Source organism: Ascaphus truei, chromosome 16 (genome assembly GCF_040206685.1).
Source record: "Ascaphus truei isolate aAscTru1 chromosome 16, aAscTru1.hap1, whole genome shotgun sequence".
In the NCBI taxonomy this organism is placed as follows: domain Eukaryota; kingdom Metazoa; phylum Chordata; class Amphibia; order Anura; family Ascaphidae; genus Ascaphus; species Ascaphus truei.
The window spans coordinates 38,941,284-38,958,303 of NC_134498.1; the positions used below are offsets into that span (position 1 = coordinate 38,941,284).

Here is a 17,020-nt window from a genome sequence, read left to right on the forward strand (position 1 = left end):
ATAGCAGGGGTGGGCATCCCCCAGTGCTCAAGGGCCCCTAACAGGCCAGGTTTTCAGGATATCCCTGCTTCAGCACAGGTGGCTCAGTCTTTGACTGAACCACCTGTGCTGAAGCAGGGATATCCTGAAAACCTGACCTGTCTGGGCTTGAGGACGAGGGGAGCACCCTGGCTTTCGAATATGCACAAAGGGACTGTGACAATACCAAGAACGCAAAGCAGAGGATTGCTGAGGCTACCCCACCCCCTGAAGAGTTTATGCCACGGGAAATAAGGATTTTAGTGCCAAAGCATCACAGTATTTGTCACCTTTGGCCACAGAGATGTGTAACATTGATCAAATTGACTTTGGGAATGTTCCAGTGATTTTTGACATATTTTATGTGAAGGAATTCCTGCAAAGGAGTAACGTTTTGCAGACTTATCTGTAAACTTTGTGCAATAAATAAAAAGCATACTTTGGGTGGATATGTATCAAAATGGTGCAATTTACTCTAAAACGGGGATTTGGGGGCAAATATTTGCTTTTGTGTCAATTTACATCAGCGACATACAGAAACCTATGTACAAATCTTTTTAACTTTTCTTGTTCTGACATTGGAAGCAAATCTCTTAAGGGGCGGGAGCTAACCCCACCTCAACCCGGCGGTTTTATTTTACATAGATATAGGCGCAACTTTTGATACATCTCATTAAAATACTGCTCTGTCTCACTCCTCCCCGAACCCCTTGTATAACTAGAGATGGCCGAATTCTTGGGTTGAATTTGGATCCGCCAAATATTGGCCACTTTCGCAAATTCTGCCAAGCGAATGAAACCCAGAAATATAGCTGAAAATTTGGCAACTAATAATAATAATAATATAATTCTTTTGGGAAGACCACTTTGGATAACTTTTGAACATTGAAAATTCTCATGTCTTTTGCAAGCCGCAAATGTCCAAAGTTTGCCACATTTCCAAACGTGCGCAAAGATTGATGACTTCTCTTTGATACATCATATTATAATATGCACATGAAGTAACTCCTCACTCCTCTTACTGAGAGTCCCCAAATGACCAGCTGATTATATTGGGTTCATCTTGCACTTGTTTTTGTTGGATTCAGTGTGCGAATGGAACTTACTACACATGTAACTGCACACTATGGAACAAAGGGAGAATTTAGGATGCGTGTGTATTCTGTACATTTATGCTTCTTTTAGATCAGTGTTTACCAACTCCAGTCCTCAGGGAACCCCAACAGGTCAGGTCTTAAGGATATCCCTGCTCCAGCCCACGTGACTGAGCCACTGATTGACCCATCTGTGCTGGAGCAGGGATATCCTTAACTTGTTGGGGTTCCCTGAGGACTGGAGTTGGGAAACACTGTTCTAGATGAATCTCCCTTTTTCCTACAAATAAATGTTTGTAAGGTTACTTACATCTCATTGTCTAAAAGATCTTCAAATGTAGCAGAGATTTCAACTTCCAAGATCAATGACATTTACAGGATTCTGTAACCCAAATGTATAAAATGCCGTCTTCTATAAGTGAGACGCTATTAAAATCTATTAAACAACGGATGCTAAAAATCAGTGAGCTTTAAGTCAAACAAGTGAGAATCCTTCAACACCAGGGAAACGCTTTGATGAGTTTAATTTCGGAAACTTGATTAAGTCATTTTCTACATTTGGCATACAGTCAAAACAGAGAGAATAGTGTAAGTTGAGAGCATTTCAGAGAGCTTGTTTAAGAGGGATATTGAATTATCAGGCCTACAGTATAGATATACGTCCCCCAAAGATGCTTTGAAGCACGTTTTGTGTCTATACACCGGTTGGAAACCAAACTACATACACTTACCACATTGTCACTCTCAATCTGAACACGCCGTACAAATAATAGTGGCATTATCAGAGCTGTTTCATATGTATACATTGATACCATGGAAACTTTGGAATTCTCAGGTGGTACTGTGCAGCTGGCAATGTGAGAGCATCGCCCACCTGTAATAAACTCAGACTAGCCATTTCCTTCAAGGTATTTTTAAAGATCAAAAAAGAAGCGCACATTTGATGTATGAGATATATATATATATATATACCTAGATATATATCTCCCCCCGCCCGCTCCCCCCTCCCTCTCCCTTGCACTTCCCAACCCCCTCCCTCACCACTCTGTTGTCTTTTGTACTTTGGCCTCTCTGAATCTCTGTATCATTATCTCTGTACATGTATTATTTAGTAGAGACCCATTTATTTAAATCACTAAGATCAATGTTATCTCTCTACTAACATCTGTTTATTATATTATTATATGATTTTGCCGATGATGCAATATTATGTTGTATGATGTTATATTATATTTTGTTGTAGTATTTAAATGTATTTTAATTTAATTTGTTCAATTGTATGTTATCACATGTATCTGTTTATTTGGTCACTTTCTCTAGTATTGTTGGTCCACTTTGCCCATATGTGTTCTGGAACATATAGGGGTTAATATTATCCTTACATTGACCCTGTGTACCTGATTAGCAATTAGTAGTCTTCTTTGCCCTGATTGGTTCATCTTACTATAAAACTATGTCCCCTATCTATGCTTTTAACTCCTGATGAAGTCTCTTTGAGACGAAACGCGTAGAGAGTGTTGTGTGGAGGTGTACTGCCCAGTTTTATTATATTTCCACTCACTGGCTTGCTACAGCAATTTATTGCGTCTTTGGAAGTATTACTCTCAGCTGTCCACTCGTTGCATACATGGGAACTTTTTCCGGTCGAATCCACTGACGTCACTGAGTTCTCGCGGTATCTTGAGCTGAGTACTCACTGTGTGACGCAGGATTGAGAGGAAGGCGGCGTCCCTCGTGTTCCCCGGGCTCCGGAGGTGTTCATAGAGGCTGCTGCAGTGTATCTACACCGGACACTACACTAAAGTCATCCGCTACCGGGTTCCTGCGTCTGGCTGGTTGAGTTTTACTCAAAAATGCTTTTTATTAAGCTATGTTTGTGAGTGTGCATTTTTAAATCCTTGACTCCATAAATATATTGTTATACCTTTTACGCTATGAGTGCGCCTGTTTTTTCTGTGTTTTTATAGATATCTTCAAGGAAGTGGTGTTCCCTTCAATCGGGCTGCAGAGACTCTTTTGGATAGCAATTGGAGCATTTTTTAGGATTTGTATATTTTTTATATTATATATTTTTTCTGGACTTTTCATCTGTTATTTTTATATTTATATGTTTGTGTATTGTTTATATTATTTTTCTCCACCTTGTATAGTATAGTATATATATATATATATATATTACAGAATGCAGGTGTTTCACACCAGGGATATCTAGGTATATATATATATATATATATATATATATATATATATATATATATATATATATATATATACCTAGATATCCCTGGTGTGAAACACCTGCATTCTGTAATTTTGCATACTGTGGGGTTGATACGCAGAGGTCTCTTAAATCTGGGTTACTAACTTGACATTACTTAAATAGGTAACGTCCGTTAGCTTCCCTGAGTTTAATGGGTAACCACCAAGCTAAATATATGTAAGAACAACGGTCATTAGTGATCTCATTAGCACAGGCTTAACGACATGTGATGTTAACTTTGCGCTAGCTTCAAATAACCCTGCTTGAAGCCTGTCTTACCCAAAAGGGGCGGTTCCATTCAGACCCTGAATAGGTGTGTAATGAAAGTAACACGAGAGAAGGAACGAGAGAAAAGACACCTGTAAAGAACAATAGGAATCTCCTGAGCTGAACTGCGTTGATTTCAGCTCAGGGGACCCCCTGCTTCCTGTGATACTCACCTCCGTAGGGGGTGTCATTATTAGCTCCGGCTAGTTGAGGTTATCGAAATGGCAACTTAAATGTCTCACGGGCCAATAGGAAGCCGCGACGTCCTCCCTTGTGTCTTTCTATGAGCCCGTGTGACCTTGGCATTTAAAAAGCAGAGGGATACCGGCACCTGCTGGATGTAAGTATCTCGGGAAGCAGGGGGTCCCTGAAGTTGAGATCAACGGGGTTCAGCTTTAGAGACACCCTGCTTCAATCCTATTTTGGAAAAAAAAAAAAAACATGTCGCTTGGCCTACTCCTTTAAATCATACCTACCTGTGGTCTTACACTTATCCAGAGCCTGTAACAGACCTATTTCTGGGTCTGGATGTGAGTAACGCGATCTTTAGCGCTGACCTAATTAACGTCTCGTTAAATCCCTGCAGGGACTATAGCGGAGCTCTGTGGATATGCGCTGCTAGAGGGAACACCTATTATGCATATCATTAGCACTAACGTCGGTTATAGCAACGCAAGGGCTCGTTACACCTGCGAACAGCACTTAGCGCATCGTTAATGAGCTCTGAAGATCCCTGTTAGCACTTAACGATACGTTAACTGAAGTCATTAACCGAGCTCTGTGGATCTACCCCTGTATGTTTTGGTTACATGTGTCCTGCCCACTGCATTGCGAGCACCTTTATTATTTTCGTGTGACATAATAACATTATTTAGAGCAGGGGTGCGCAGACTTCTTGCCTTATGCCCCCTGCCGCCGCCCCCACCTGCTCACGCTCCCCTTACCAGCTCTGTAGTGTCAAATGATACCGCTGGTCATGTGACATCACAGCACGTGACCTCGTTGCGTCATTTTATGCCGTATTGTTATGGTGCCACGTCGCCGAAGCCGACTGAATCCCAGTAAGTTAAGTTGCAGAGGCGTTGCGCCGCCCCCCGGCATTTAATTTAAAGGCCTTATGGAGAAAGGGGGGGGGGGGGGCACTGCAACCGCCGCGCCAACCAAAAAACTCTCCCGCACCCCAGTTTGCACACCCCTGATGTAGAGCTACGGAAACTCATCTATACAACTATGTAACTATGTAACTATGTAACTATAAATGACTACAAAAACAAACACATTTGGGATTAAAGTTTAAGAAACAGAATCTTCATCACAGCAAAGAGGATTTCTTAACAGGTAAATAAGATTATTTGAATCAAAATAACTAGGTTATCAGATTCAATCAAAATGATCAGATATTACACAGCACTAATGGCAGATTTCAAATGTGCCGCACTGCTGCGACCAATAAGTCATTTACATTTTCTTTAAAATGCTGCTTTCAGTAAAGATGTATGTTATATTCCCCCCTTTGGATCCTTTGCCCGTTTTGCTGATGTACAAAATTCCACAAAATGTAATTGCGCTAGTTATCCATTTTCTTCTCAAACATTTTATTGCGTTATTTTTTTTCATAGATTACAGAAAGAAAGGGAATTGTTATTACAACAATCGAAAAGAAGAGAAATGTTAAGTAATACATGGAAGTCAGATTATTATTCGTACTCCTCCTTTCCTAAAAACTAAAAATACCACTTGTGGGTACATTTGTTTGTCTCAGATCTGACACCCTGTCTTTCCCCATTATCTCTTAGCATACAATGCTTCTACTGCAGCCATTGATTCTGGGTAATGAAATGCAAATGAGCACAGTGTGTCACTCTCGACTTCTTATCCATTTTAACACGGAGCCCTATAAGCTTATGCCTGCCGTATTACATAACTTTTCAGCACAGCCTGGGTTAAAGGAGTGCAGGGACAGTAAACCTACTCAGAGACAGTCGTTTCAACCTTTTGGGTCTCCTCAGTGTGAGGTTGGTTAATGGCTTTTCCTAAAGTGTTTCTGTTTATGGAACTAGCTTTAAGAGACTGGATATTTCTCCATTTTATTGTGTTAGCCACTAGATGTCACTGTTTCACCTCTCACAAAATCTCCAACTCTGAAAATCAACACGACTTTTATCACTTTAACTTATAGTAGGACATAGTATTAGAGGAACATTATGTAATACACTTGTCCGTCTGTGTGTGTGTGTGTATGTATATATATATATATATATATATATATATATATATATATATATATATATATATATATATATATATATATATATATATATATATATATATATATATATATATATATATATATATATATATATATATATATATATATATATATATATATATATATATATATATAGCAGAAAATAGCCGTGTTAGTCCAGTTGCGATAGTGCAGAATAAATGAGTTCTTCAGTATTTGGTGATACCTTTTTTATTGGACTAACAATTTATGTCATAGGACAAGCTTTTGAGAGATATCCTCTCTTCTTCAGGTCAAGCAATACTGATATACAAAGGGTTCAATGGCTAAAACAGTGTGGAGAGAGGGAAAAAAAAAAACAACAGATATTTACTGTAGATGGTACACAAGGATGGTATTGAGGCATGCCTGCATTTCCTTACAACATCTCCCCTGGATCAGAAATACAGCGCTGATGTAATTACCAAACTGATAGAATACATCCTCACACACAACTACTTCAGCTTCAACAAGGAAATGTACCTACAACTAATGGGGACTGCCATGGGTACCAAGATGGCACTGCAATATGCCAATATTTTCATGGCAAATCTTGAACAAAGATTCCTAACTACATGCCTCCACAAACCCTACAAATACTACAGATACATTGATGACCTGTTTATAATATGGACAGAGGGTGAAAAAAACCTAAAACAATTCCACGAGGCCCTGAACTCATTCCATCCATCAATTAAACTCAAAATGGATTATTCGGCAAACCTAGTAAACTTTGTAGATACTACAGTAACACTGAAAGATGGCAAACTAAACACATCTGTATACAAGAAACCTACTGACAGATGCAGTTACCTCCACAACTCCAGCTTCCATCCCACTCATACCAAACAAGGTATCATACACAGCCAGGCTATAAGATACCACCGCATATGCTCTGACACTGAAGACAGAAATAGGCATCTCACAACCCTGACTGAATCGTTCAGACAGAAGGGATACAAACCAAAGACCATTGCCAAAACTATTACATCTGCAATAAAAGCCCCACGAGAACACCTGCTACAATACAGACAGAAAGAACCTACCACACGCATACCACTAGTGACCACATACAACCCTACCCTAGACGGTATACGAAAAATAATCAAAGATCTGCAACCCATGCTGACAGAGGATGCAAAATTAAAAGAAATCTTTCCCAAACCTCCCATTCTTGCATTCCGGCAACCACCAAACCTCAAACAGAAATTAGTCAGCAGAAAACTTCACAATGATTTTAAAGACATGGATAATGGCACAATACCGTGCAGCAACAAACACTGCAAACTCTGCAAACATATTTGCCAGGATCCCACAGCCAGTCACAACCATAGAACATTCAATGTTAAAGGATCATACAGCTGCACATCCAGGAATTTAGTGTACTGTATATGATTCAGTACAACAAATGTGACCAAGGTTGCTACATTGGGGAAACCAGCCAAAAACTACAAGGAAGAATGAATATGCACAGACACTCTATACTCCATCACGAAGAAGGAAGATACTGCTCAACTGTGGGACATCACTTCTCACAACCAGATCATTCCATAAATGATCTAAAAATCAAAATCCTCAATGGAATGTTTAAGAGCACCCAAGAACGGAAAACATTTGAACTCAGAATGATAAGATTCTTTGACACCAAAACCAAAGGACTTAATGCGGACATGGGTTTTCTCACACCCTATCAAAATTGCTTGTAATTATCCTGCTTGCCCCTATTCTTATCCACACTTTCTCTCCCCCAAAGTATCCCTCCCCCTCCCCACCTTTCTTTGACACTGTCCCCTGGCTTCAAACACTTCACACCCTACTATATCTACAGTAAATATCTATTGTTTTTTTTTTTGTTTGTTTTTTTCCTCTCTCCACGCTGTTTTAGCCATTGAACCCTTTGTATATCTGTATTGCTTGACCTGAAGAAGAGAGGATAACTCTCGAAAGCTTGTCCTATGACATAAATTGTTAGTCCAATAAAAAAGGTATCACCGAATACTGAAGAACTCATTTATTCTGATATATATATATATATATATATATATATATATATATATATATATATATATATATATCATTATGTAATAACAATGAGAACTGTTTCATTATTGCTTAATAGGCTGGTGTAACAAGCAGTTTTTCTTTCTTTCATTAAATCGCAACAGTACTAATCTGTATAGTGATTAACCGCCCAAAATGGGGCTAGGGTTTAATTTTTTAATGTCGGCATCTTTTTGTGTTCTGTTGGCTTGTTATTCATTGCCTAAAGGGATCATTGTACAGTATACACATGTAATAAACGTAATAACTTTTTGCGAGGCTTAAAATGCGACGTATTGCCAGCTTAATATCTATATGAAACTGTTTTACTTTTTGAAACATAAATCCAGACTACAAAGACTTGGCGAAGGAGGTTCCAAATGCGCACAATCTCATCAAAATGGGAAATATATAGAGAAAAGGAAAGAAAAAAACACACAATAGTGTAATACTGTATATAACAGTTAGAGTAGAGAAAGTAATGCACTCACATTTGACGAAGTTAAGCGGGCATTTCGGTTGTTAAGTATAACCACACTGGTGTTGTAGACTCTCCGTTAGCAGGACATCTCTAATGGTGTATACCTTCTCCAGTGGCAGGACTCGCAGCGTCAATGTAGGCTCACCGGTAACAGGATATTCTCAATGGAACAAAATAGAAAACAGATAGTGTAATACTGTATATGTGAGTAATAGTAGAATGCTAAATGCAAAATGAACACTCACATTTTATGTGAAGGTAAAAGAACTTGTGGTTGTTAAAGTGACCAACTTTTGAAGGTGGTTCTGGAATCACAGGATAATCCCCAAAAAAGGAAAAGGGCACAGGAAAAAAGGAAATGAATCTTTATAGTATAAAAAACAGAAGAACAACAAGATAGCCAAAAAAAGCTACACTGAAACAACTGGATCCCAACTCCCAATAAACCCCAGTGATGGCCATACACCAGGGGATAAGGCTTAGAGGAGGTAACAGTGCTAAAGATAGCTCCCAAGGGTCTCTTGCTGTCTGTATAGTTAATAAGTAACGTCCCAACGCGTTTCGTCTCAACAGACTTCTTCCAGGGGATACTATAAAGATTAATTTCCTTTTTTCCTGCATCCTTTTCCTTTTTTTGGGATTATCCTGTGATTCTAGAACCACCTTCAAAAGTGAGCCTGTATTGACGCTGCGAGTCCTGCCACTGGAGAAGGTATACACCATTAGAGATGTCCTGCTAACGGAGAGTCTACAACACCAGTGTGGTTATACTTAACAACCGAAATGCCCGCTTAACTTCGTCAAATGTGAGTGCATTACTTTCTTTACTCTAACTGTTACATACAGTATTACACTATTGTGTGTTTTTTTCTTTCCTTTTCTCTATATATTTCCAATTTTGATGAGATTGTGCGCATTTGGAACCTCCTTCCTCAAACTACTCAATTGACCCAGAACAAACCCATTTGCTGTCCGGTGCGGCACCCATCAAGGAAATCCATATATTTGGACTATAAGGTATCCTTCCAGCTCACAGTTTTTTTGCGCTTGTTCTTTCTCCCTTTATATTACAAAGACTTGGCACCTGATTGTGTGATTTCAAGTTGCTGTTCCACAATTCGATTATCTGCAGGAAACTCGAAAAACATTCCATCCATTAGTGACTAGAATGCGAGAAATGTAATACATCCATAAAGATAGGAAAGCAAATTGAAAGGTAGCTGCACAGTAACAAGGCCAAGCAGATCGAAACTATACAATGGAACCCTAATTATTCCTAGTAAACCCAACCTCAATAAATAACCTTGAATCAGTCAGGAGTGAGGTGCGGTGCTGAACACTGTAAAGAGTTTTACCACAACAAAGTAATGTTTATCTTAAAACCTGTTCTTGAAAAATAGAGTTAAATTTTTTTTAATATAATATTTCAGGTTTTTTGTGCGTCAATTTCACTGCTAAACCTGTACAAACCTTCATAAAAAGTGTGTGTATGTATGAAGACTTCAAAACATATAAACTCATCATTTGTTGGGTTCAAATATTTTTGGACTCATGACATCATGCTGCAAACCTGATTGATACAATTTATTTAAAAACATAATTGTGTATTTTATTTATTTATTGATAACTCAAATAACTTTTTTTTAGTGTTAGTAAATATAAATCATTATTATTTATAATAGCCATACTTTGAAAATAACACATTTTAGAAACCTACACAATGCAACATTCCGGTTGCGTTAAATACATTTTTTATGTGCTGAAATTAAAACATTTAAAATCATATTTTTTTTTTTAATGCGGAAGGGGCAGATTAAAAATATTTAGGTTAGCACATACTGTAGGCGCACATAGTCGCAATTTAAAAAGAGATTTCCTGCGGCAGGTTTACACCATAAAGCCTCATATAGGCCCCTTAGTGGGTTTTTTTCTCCGTGTCAGGGGCGGCCAAACTCCAATCCTCAAGGGTCACCAACAGGTTAGGTTTTCAGGAAGTCCCTGCTTCAGCACAGGAGCCTTTGATTGAGCCATCTGTGTTGAAGCAGGGATATACTGAAAACCTTGCCTGTTGGAGGCCCTTCAGAACTGGAGTTAGCCACTCCTGTCCTAGTGGATGTATGCACAAAAATGATGGTCCATACTTACTTATGACCTATTTACTAGGTTGTCTAGACCAGGGATGTCCAAATCCAGTTCCGAAGGGCCACCAACAAGTCAGGTTTTCAGGATACCCCTGCTACAGCACAGGGCTAAGTCACTGATTGGGCCACCTGTACTGAAGCATGGATATCCTGAAAACCTGACCAGTTGGTGGCACTTGAGGACTGGAGTTGGCCACCCCTGCATCTATATACAATAAAAAAAAATAATATTTGAAAAACATAATTAATGGCTAGAGTAATGTAGGTCGCACAGAATGCGCTTAGCGTTATTATAAGTATAGTTGTTCATTGCCTGCAATGCGTAGACCAAAATACCATTATTTCCTACCAGTACATCTATGGATGCTTCTATTGCTGTTTTCATATACGGATTTCCATAGGGTCTAGTGGAAGAACACCTGCATCCTCCCTGGAAGAGAGACAGTTAGTGTTGAGAACAGATATAATTAAAACTGATTTCTGTATACGTGGGATTCGTTTAGTAATTTAATGCAACAAACATGATTACATTTGACTGTTGTTTCTCTTTATCTTCCCTGAAAGACCAGAATCGTGTTGTTTTGGAAGTTCAGGCACTCTGCGGGCATTGCCGTAATGCACATGATATTGTTCTAAACATCATTATACAATTAATGTTAAATAAACACCTGTGAAGCTGTTTAATGCCTTTGCACCGTTTTCCTGTTTGCTTTGCAAAACACATATTCATCTGCAGCTTAACTTCTTAAATATAATGCTGGCTCCTGTAACATTATCTTTCTTATCGCACGTGCTAACTGATATGACTTTCATCAGCACCAATGTAGTTATATTGTCTCAAGTAACAGTGCTGAGAAGATGACTAGGAAAGGGAATAAACCAATTGTTTCCAAGTATACAGCATAGACCAGGGGGGCTCATCTCCAGCCTCCCTCCCCCAACAGGTCAGGTTTGCAGGATATCCCAGCTTCAGCACAGGTGGCTCAATCAGAGGCTCTGTCAAAGACTGAGCCTCTGATTGAGCCACCTGTGCTGAAGCTGGGATATCCTGAAAACCTGACCTGTTGGGGGGACTTGAGGACTGGAGTTGAGCCCCCCTGCTCTAGATGATAAATATGTTTGGATCATGACATGGTATTTTGGCTAATCTATCCCAAAACTATTTTACGGATGATTTGTATGACTGGTTTAGGACCAATTTGCACCTTTCCTCCTGAGGCCTTGTGGTTGCATTCAGTGTGAAATAGCAGGGCCACCTTATGAACCACGTTTGAATAAGTGATATAAATAAATTAGTAAGATGCAACACTGATGTTTGATAAGAGAATCCGTAGGAACAGTGAACTCTCATAGACCCACATTTACTATGCACTGTCAAGCGGCAATTTAATTAAATATAAGTAAATATAGACCATCATTTTTGTGCATACATCCACTAAGCCACTAGTGCTCAACTACAGTCCTCAAGGACCTCCAACAGGTCAGGTTTTAAGGATATCCCTGCTTCAGCACAGATGGCTCAATCAGATTGTGATGTCACACGCGCCGGCAGCCCAGGCGATCCATGGCCTGTGGGGGCTGGAAGAGGCGCAACCAAAAGCAGCTCCCATTCAATGTTTGGGGGCGTGTGCCCATGACGTCATGTGACCGGTTTGCCCTCATTGGCTTAACCGCGCACGCAACCCGGCCATTGCGTGGCAAATTCAAACAAGTTTGTCTCGCGAAGTGTCGGTCGCCCCGGCGCTCTTGTGCACGCGCGCTCTATGGCCATGCGCATTGGCTTCAAGTGTTTTGCATTTGGCGCGTGTGATGTCGCTCGCGCCGGCGTTTTCGCTATGGACACAGCCTCACACACCTTCTGATTGGCTATTTATTCACAAATGAGACTCCTAGACCTAATAAATGAGCTCAACCACAATACCGTGTTATAGGGTTAATATGAGGGAGAAACTATAGAGATTTCAAAAGACTGACAAAATGTTGAATTTACATCATAAATGGCAAATAGAAGCCAGAATCTCACAAACAAATTCTTATTAAAATAGTGCAGATCAGTAACAAAAAAAGACTTCAAGTTATTGTGGACAAGAGACTACAGATGAAAAAGGAGACTGTCGTAAGAGAGTAACAATACATTTCTAATGAAGAAACAGTGGTGGACCTAAAGAGAAATATATCAAGGACTCAGTAAAATAAAAGAAATGTATTAAAACATATGACCTTTGTCACTGAATTCAAAAAATCGCTACAAGCCTAGATGAATTAAAATGCATAATTGCATTCATAGAATAAATGGGATCCCATTAAATGACTAATGTACAACCGTAGATTTGAAGGTGTCTCAAAAAAAAAAAAGATCTGAGAGATCTGCCCCTTAGGCGCTAGAATGGCATATAAAGGAGCTCTTTCCGGAAATGAATTTCTTTACAATGAAAGTTAGGTTGTCTCTCCTTAGAAACTAGACTATTAATAATAATAATAATAGTTTGTTCTTGTATAGCGCTGCTAATTTTACATAGGGCTTTACAGAGACATTTTGCAGCCGCTGTCCCTGCCCCGTGGAGCTTACAATCTATGTTTTTGGTGCCTGAGGCACCGGGAGATAAAGTGACTTGCCCAAGGTCATAAGGAGCCGATATCGGGAATTGAACCAGGTTCCGCTGCTTCAAACTCAGTGCCAGTCAGTGTGTTCACTCACTGAGCCGCTCCTTCTCCCTATCCAGAAGACCTAGAAAGTGCACCTTAAATCCACAACATTTGTAGTTTATGCTCAGTTCTTTATACGATGGACATTCATAAGCGGTTATATAAATCACTCCCACCTCGGTAGGGATATATTTAGCCACTCCTTGTGTGTATCTTCCGACAGCCTCCACAGACAGATAGTAACGTCTTCCAGGTGGGGGTGGTGGGGGTGGGGTATTGGGGGGTGTGTGGGGGTGGGGTTTGGCGAGTTCTTCCTCACAGACAGCAGGTTAGGACCTAGAAGGATATAATTCCTCGTGGTACTTTCACACCAACTTCAGCATGTCTCCACAACCTGTTACGATCTCCGTCTGGAAATTTGTCACCAGTATAATTAGATGTAAATTCTAATGATTTTCTATCCTGACTAGGATACAGCGACATATTCTACAATTCTGGCATCTTGAGAAACCGTTGGATCCTCTATCATGCCATGTCTCAGTTTTTTGTTCCTTCGAAAAACTGAAAACCAAACGTTGTTTGAGGTTTGGAGCACTTGAAAATAGGACCCTTGGCTTATCCGATATAGGAGTTTTAAGAAGATCATCTTTTCTGAGAACTTCCCAATGTTTTTCCAATATTTTTAAAATCATATTGGCTTCCCTGCTATATTTGGTGATAAAGGGCACAGAGGTCTCCAGTTCATATGCTTCTCTATTCTCTTTTTTCTTATAGATACGTATATCAGTTCTATCTGTTTGCTCAACTTTTGACATAGCTTTATCTATGATCTTCTCATATTTTCTTTCCAGAAATTTTTGTATTATAGAATTCGCCTGTATTATATAATCCTCATTATTAGTACAATTTCTTTTTGTTCTTCTGAACTCCCCATGGGGGATATTATTGAGCCAGTGTGGGTTGTGATTAATGGTTGCAATTAAGAAGTTATTACAACTTACTTCTTTAAAGAAAGTTTGGGTAAGTATTAAGTTATTCTCAATTCTAATTTCAATATCAAGGAACTCTATTGGATTTTTACTGTATTTATGGGTGAACTTTAGGTTATATTAATTTTTATTGATTTCTTGCAGAAAATTCTTCAGGTCATCTTCAGGGCCCCGCAAACGAAAAACACAACATCGATGGATCGTTTCCACAGTACCAGGTTTTAGAAGTCCCTCTGAAAACAGCTTCCCTGTCCTACCTATTCTCTCTATTGTTTACCCAACATTTGAGATGTAAATAATATAATTTTAGTAAAAAGTTAAATTAAGATCTCTCATATAATGACTCTTCTCTCTGCTATATATATATTTAGCGTGTATTATGAAAAGTTATATGCCGTTCCTATATGTATTCTCTCTAATGTTTCACATTCATGTTTTAGCATAAAAATCTATGTATAATAAGTAAAATTAAGATCTGTCTCACATGAAAGAACATACTACTGTATGTCTGGAAAAATCAATATCCATTCACTTCAACATACCAGTTAAAAAAATTCTAATTCTTTCATGCTATATCCTTGTAATGAAAGGGAACCAATGAAAAATCAGCAGAACAGGCATCTTCTGTATAAAAGGACGATCAACATAGTGTGATGTCATACCCCTGAAGAAGCCAAAGGTGAAACGCGTAGGGTTGCTGCTTTTACCTTTTTGAGCCTTTGGAGGACATTTGAGGAAGACAGATCACTCCCCCTCTGACTCCCGCTGTTCGGACTGAGACTTTGGAGGTAGGACGTTTACGCAAAAAGACATCAGCACGAGCCTGTGATCCGCACGACGTGCTCCTATGACCCGCACGCCGAAGCCTGCCAAGTGTATCTGGAGGTAGCAGGGGTGAATGAGCAAAATCATGGGGAACCACTGCACACTGGAGCTGTTCTGAAAGTGCCATCCTGGCGGAGATTGTAACAGGTTGTGGAGACATGTTGAGGTTGGTGTGAAAGTACCACTAAGAGGAATGATTTCCTTCTCGGTCCTAACCTGCTGCCTGCGAGGAAGAAGCAATTGCTTATATGTATGTAATTTCACCAGAATGTCTATTTGGCCTTTCAGAACAATGTTACTTGTATCTAATTAAAGTGTTTAGTGTTATCTGAGAAACGTGGTCCCATTGTCCCCTGAGGATACCACCGAAACAGAAACCCAACTCCAGAATATGTTATCCTCATTAGGGTTCATCTGGGCGATTAACTAAAGAGAATAAAAAACGGTATATTACCAATGGGCTTTGAATATGAGATCATTTAAAGGTTAATTAACTCTTTAGGAAATTACAGCTTATTGGTGTAATTAGAGGCCTGGATGTTAACACGTGTTTGTAGTGTGTGTCTTTCAGTTATCACAGGGGAGCTCAACTCTAGTTCTCAAGCCCCTCGCCACCCCCCCCCCCAACAGGGCAGGTTCTCAGGATATCCCTGCTTCAGCACAGGTGTCTCAATACGCCCATCCTTCAGCACAGGTATCTCAATCAGCCCCTGCTTCAGCATAGGGGACTCAGAGGCTCAGTCTTTGAGACTGATTGAGACACCTGTGCTGAAGCTGGGATATCCTGAAATTCTGACCTGTTGGGGGATGGGAGAGCTTGAGGACTGGAGTTGAACACCCCTGAGATATCACATAGAAAAAATCAGAATCATCATGTACAAGCCAGAGAAAATAAACATTGGTGGAATTACTTACTTTTGTAGCATTAATACACTGTTACTATCTGTGTCCAGTCTGTCCATTCCCAGTGCACATTACTTGGATTTGGTTATTTAACGTAGAAATATTTTAACCTTATGACATCCATTTTCCCTGAGATGTAACTGAGCATGTTACAGGGAGATTTAATGCATTACACTGACCATTTATCATTTAACAAAGTTTATGGATCCTAAATGACTAAATTTTTGTGAAGTATGCTGTATTTTTAGACACAAATATGGGATTTATCCTAAAAGCATTGAGGCCCAGATCCACCAAGCTCAAATAAGCCACTTAACGTGATGTTAACCCAACTTAATGTCAAGTTAAGCCTAAGCATCGTCAAAGGGCAGTAACGCAATTCACGGAAAGAGCATTGCGATAACTCAGGGGGTTTTCAACTCCAGTCCTCAAGATCCCTCCAACAAGTCAGGTTTTCAAGATATCTGTGCTTCAGCACAGGGGGCTCATTCGGTCCATGCTTCAGCACAGGTTGCTCAATCGGTCTCAGCTTCAGCACAGGTGGCTCAATCAATCCCTGCTTGAGCACAGGGGACTCAGTGTCCCAGTCTTTTACTGAGCCTCTGATTGAGCCACTTGTGCTGAAGCAGGGATAGCCTGAAAACATGACCTGTTGGGGGGTCTTGAGGACTGGAGCGCACATCCCCAAAAGCGCATTAAGTTTAACGCTGGGGCTTAATGTTACATTAGTTAGGTCATATTTAAATTTGATGTCACATTTAGACCCTGAAATATGTTTTTTTACAGGGTCTGGATTGGTGTAACGACACAGTTAGTGATGCGTTAACCAGCGTTGCTTCCCTCTTCTCTCCTCTCTTTCCCAACTTTAATTAAATACCTGTTACCCTCCCTGGCCGGCTCCTAGGGAGTTTACATCAATGTCTTTCATCTTAGCTTACTCTGATTTGGTTACCTTGTAAGGGTGCTGGATTTGTGCCACAGGTCGATAATATAGCAATGATGAGCGCCATTAATTGTATTAATTCAAAAGCAGCTTAATTATTACATTCATTTACACTGGGAACTTGGC

General features: G+C 39.7%; 1 protein-coding gene across 1 annotated transcript in view; it reads right to left on the reverse strand.

The window, feature by feature from the left end:
- LOC142467233 (uncharacterized) overlaps positions 1 to 1,484 on the reverse strand; it is an 85,857-nt gene extending 84,373 nt beyond the window's left edge. The window contains exon 1 of the mRNA XM_075572665.1: positions 1,423 to 1,484. Coding sequence (XP_075428780.1) covers positions 1,423 to 1,484 — 62 coding nt within the window. The remainder of the gene's footprint in view (positions 1 to 1,422) is intronic.
- Positions 1,485 to 17,020: the final 15,536 nt, after the last annotated feature.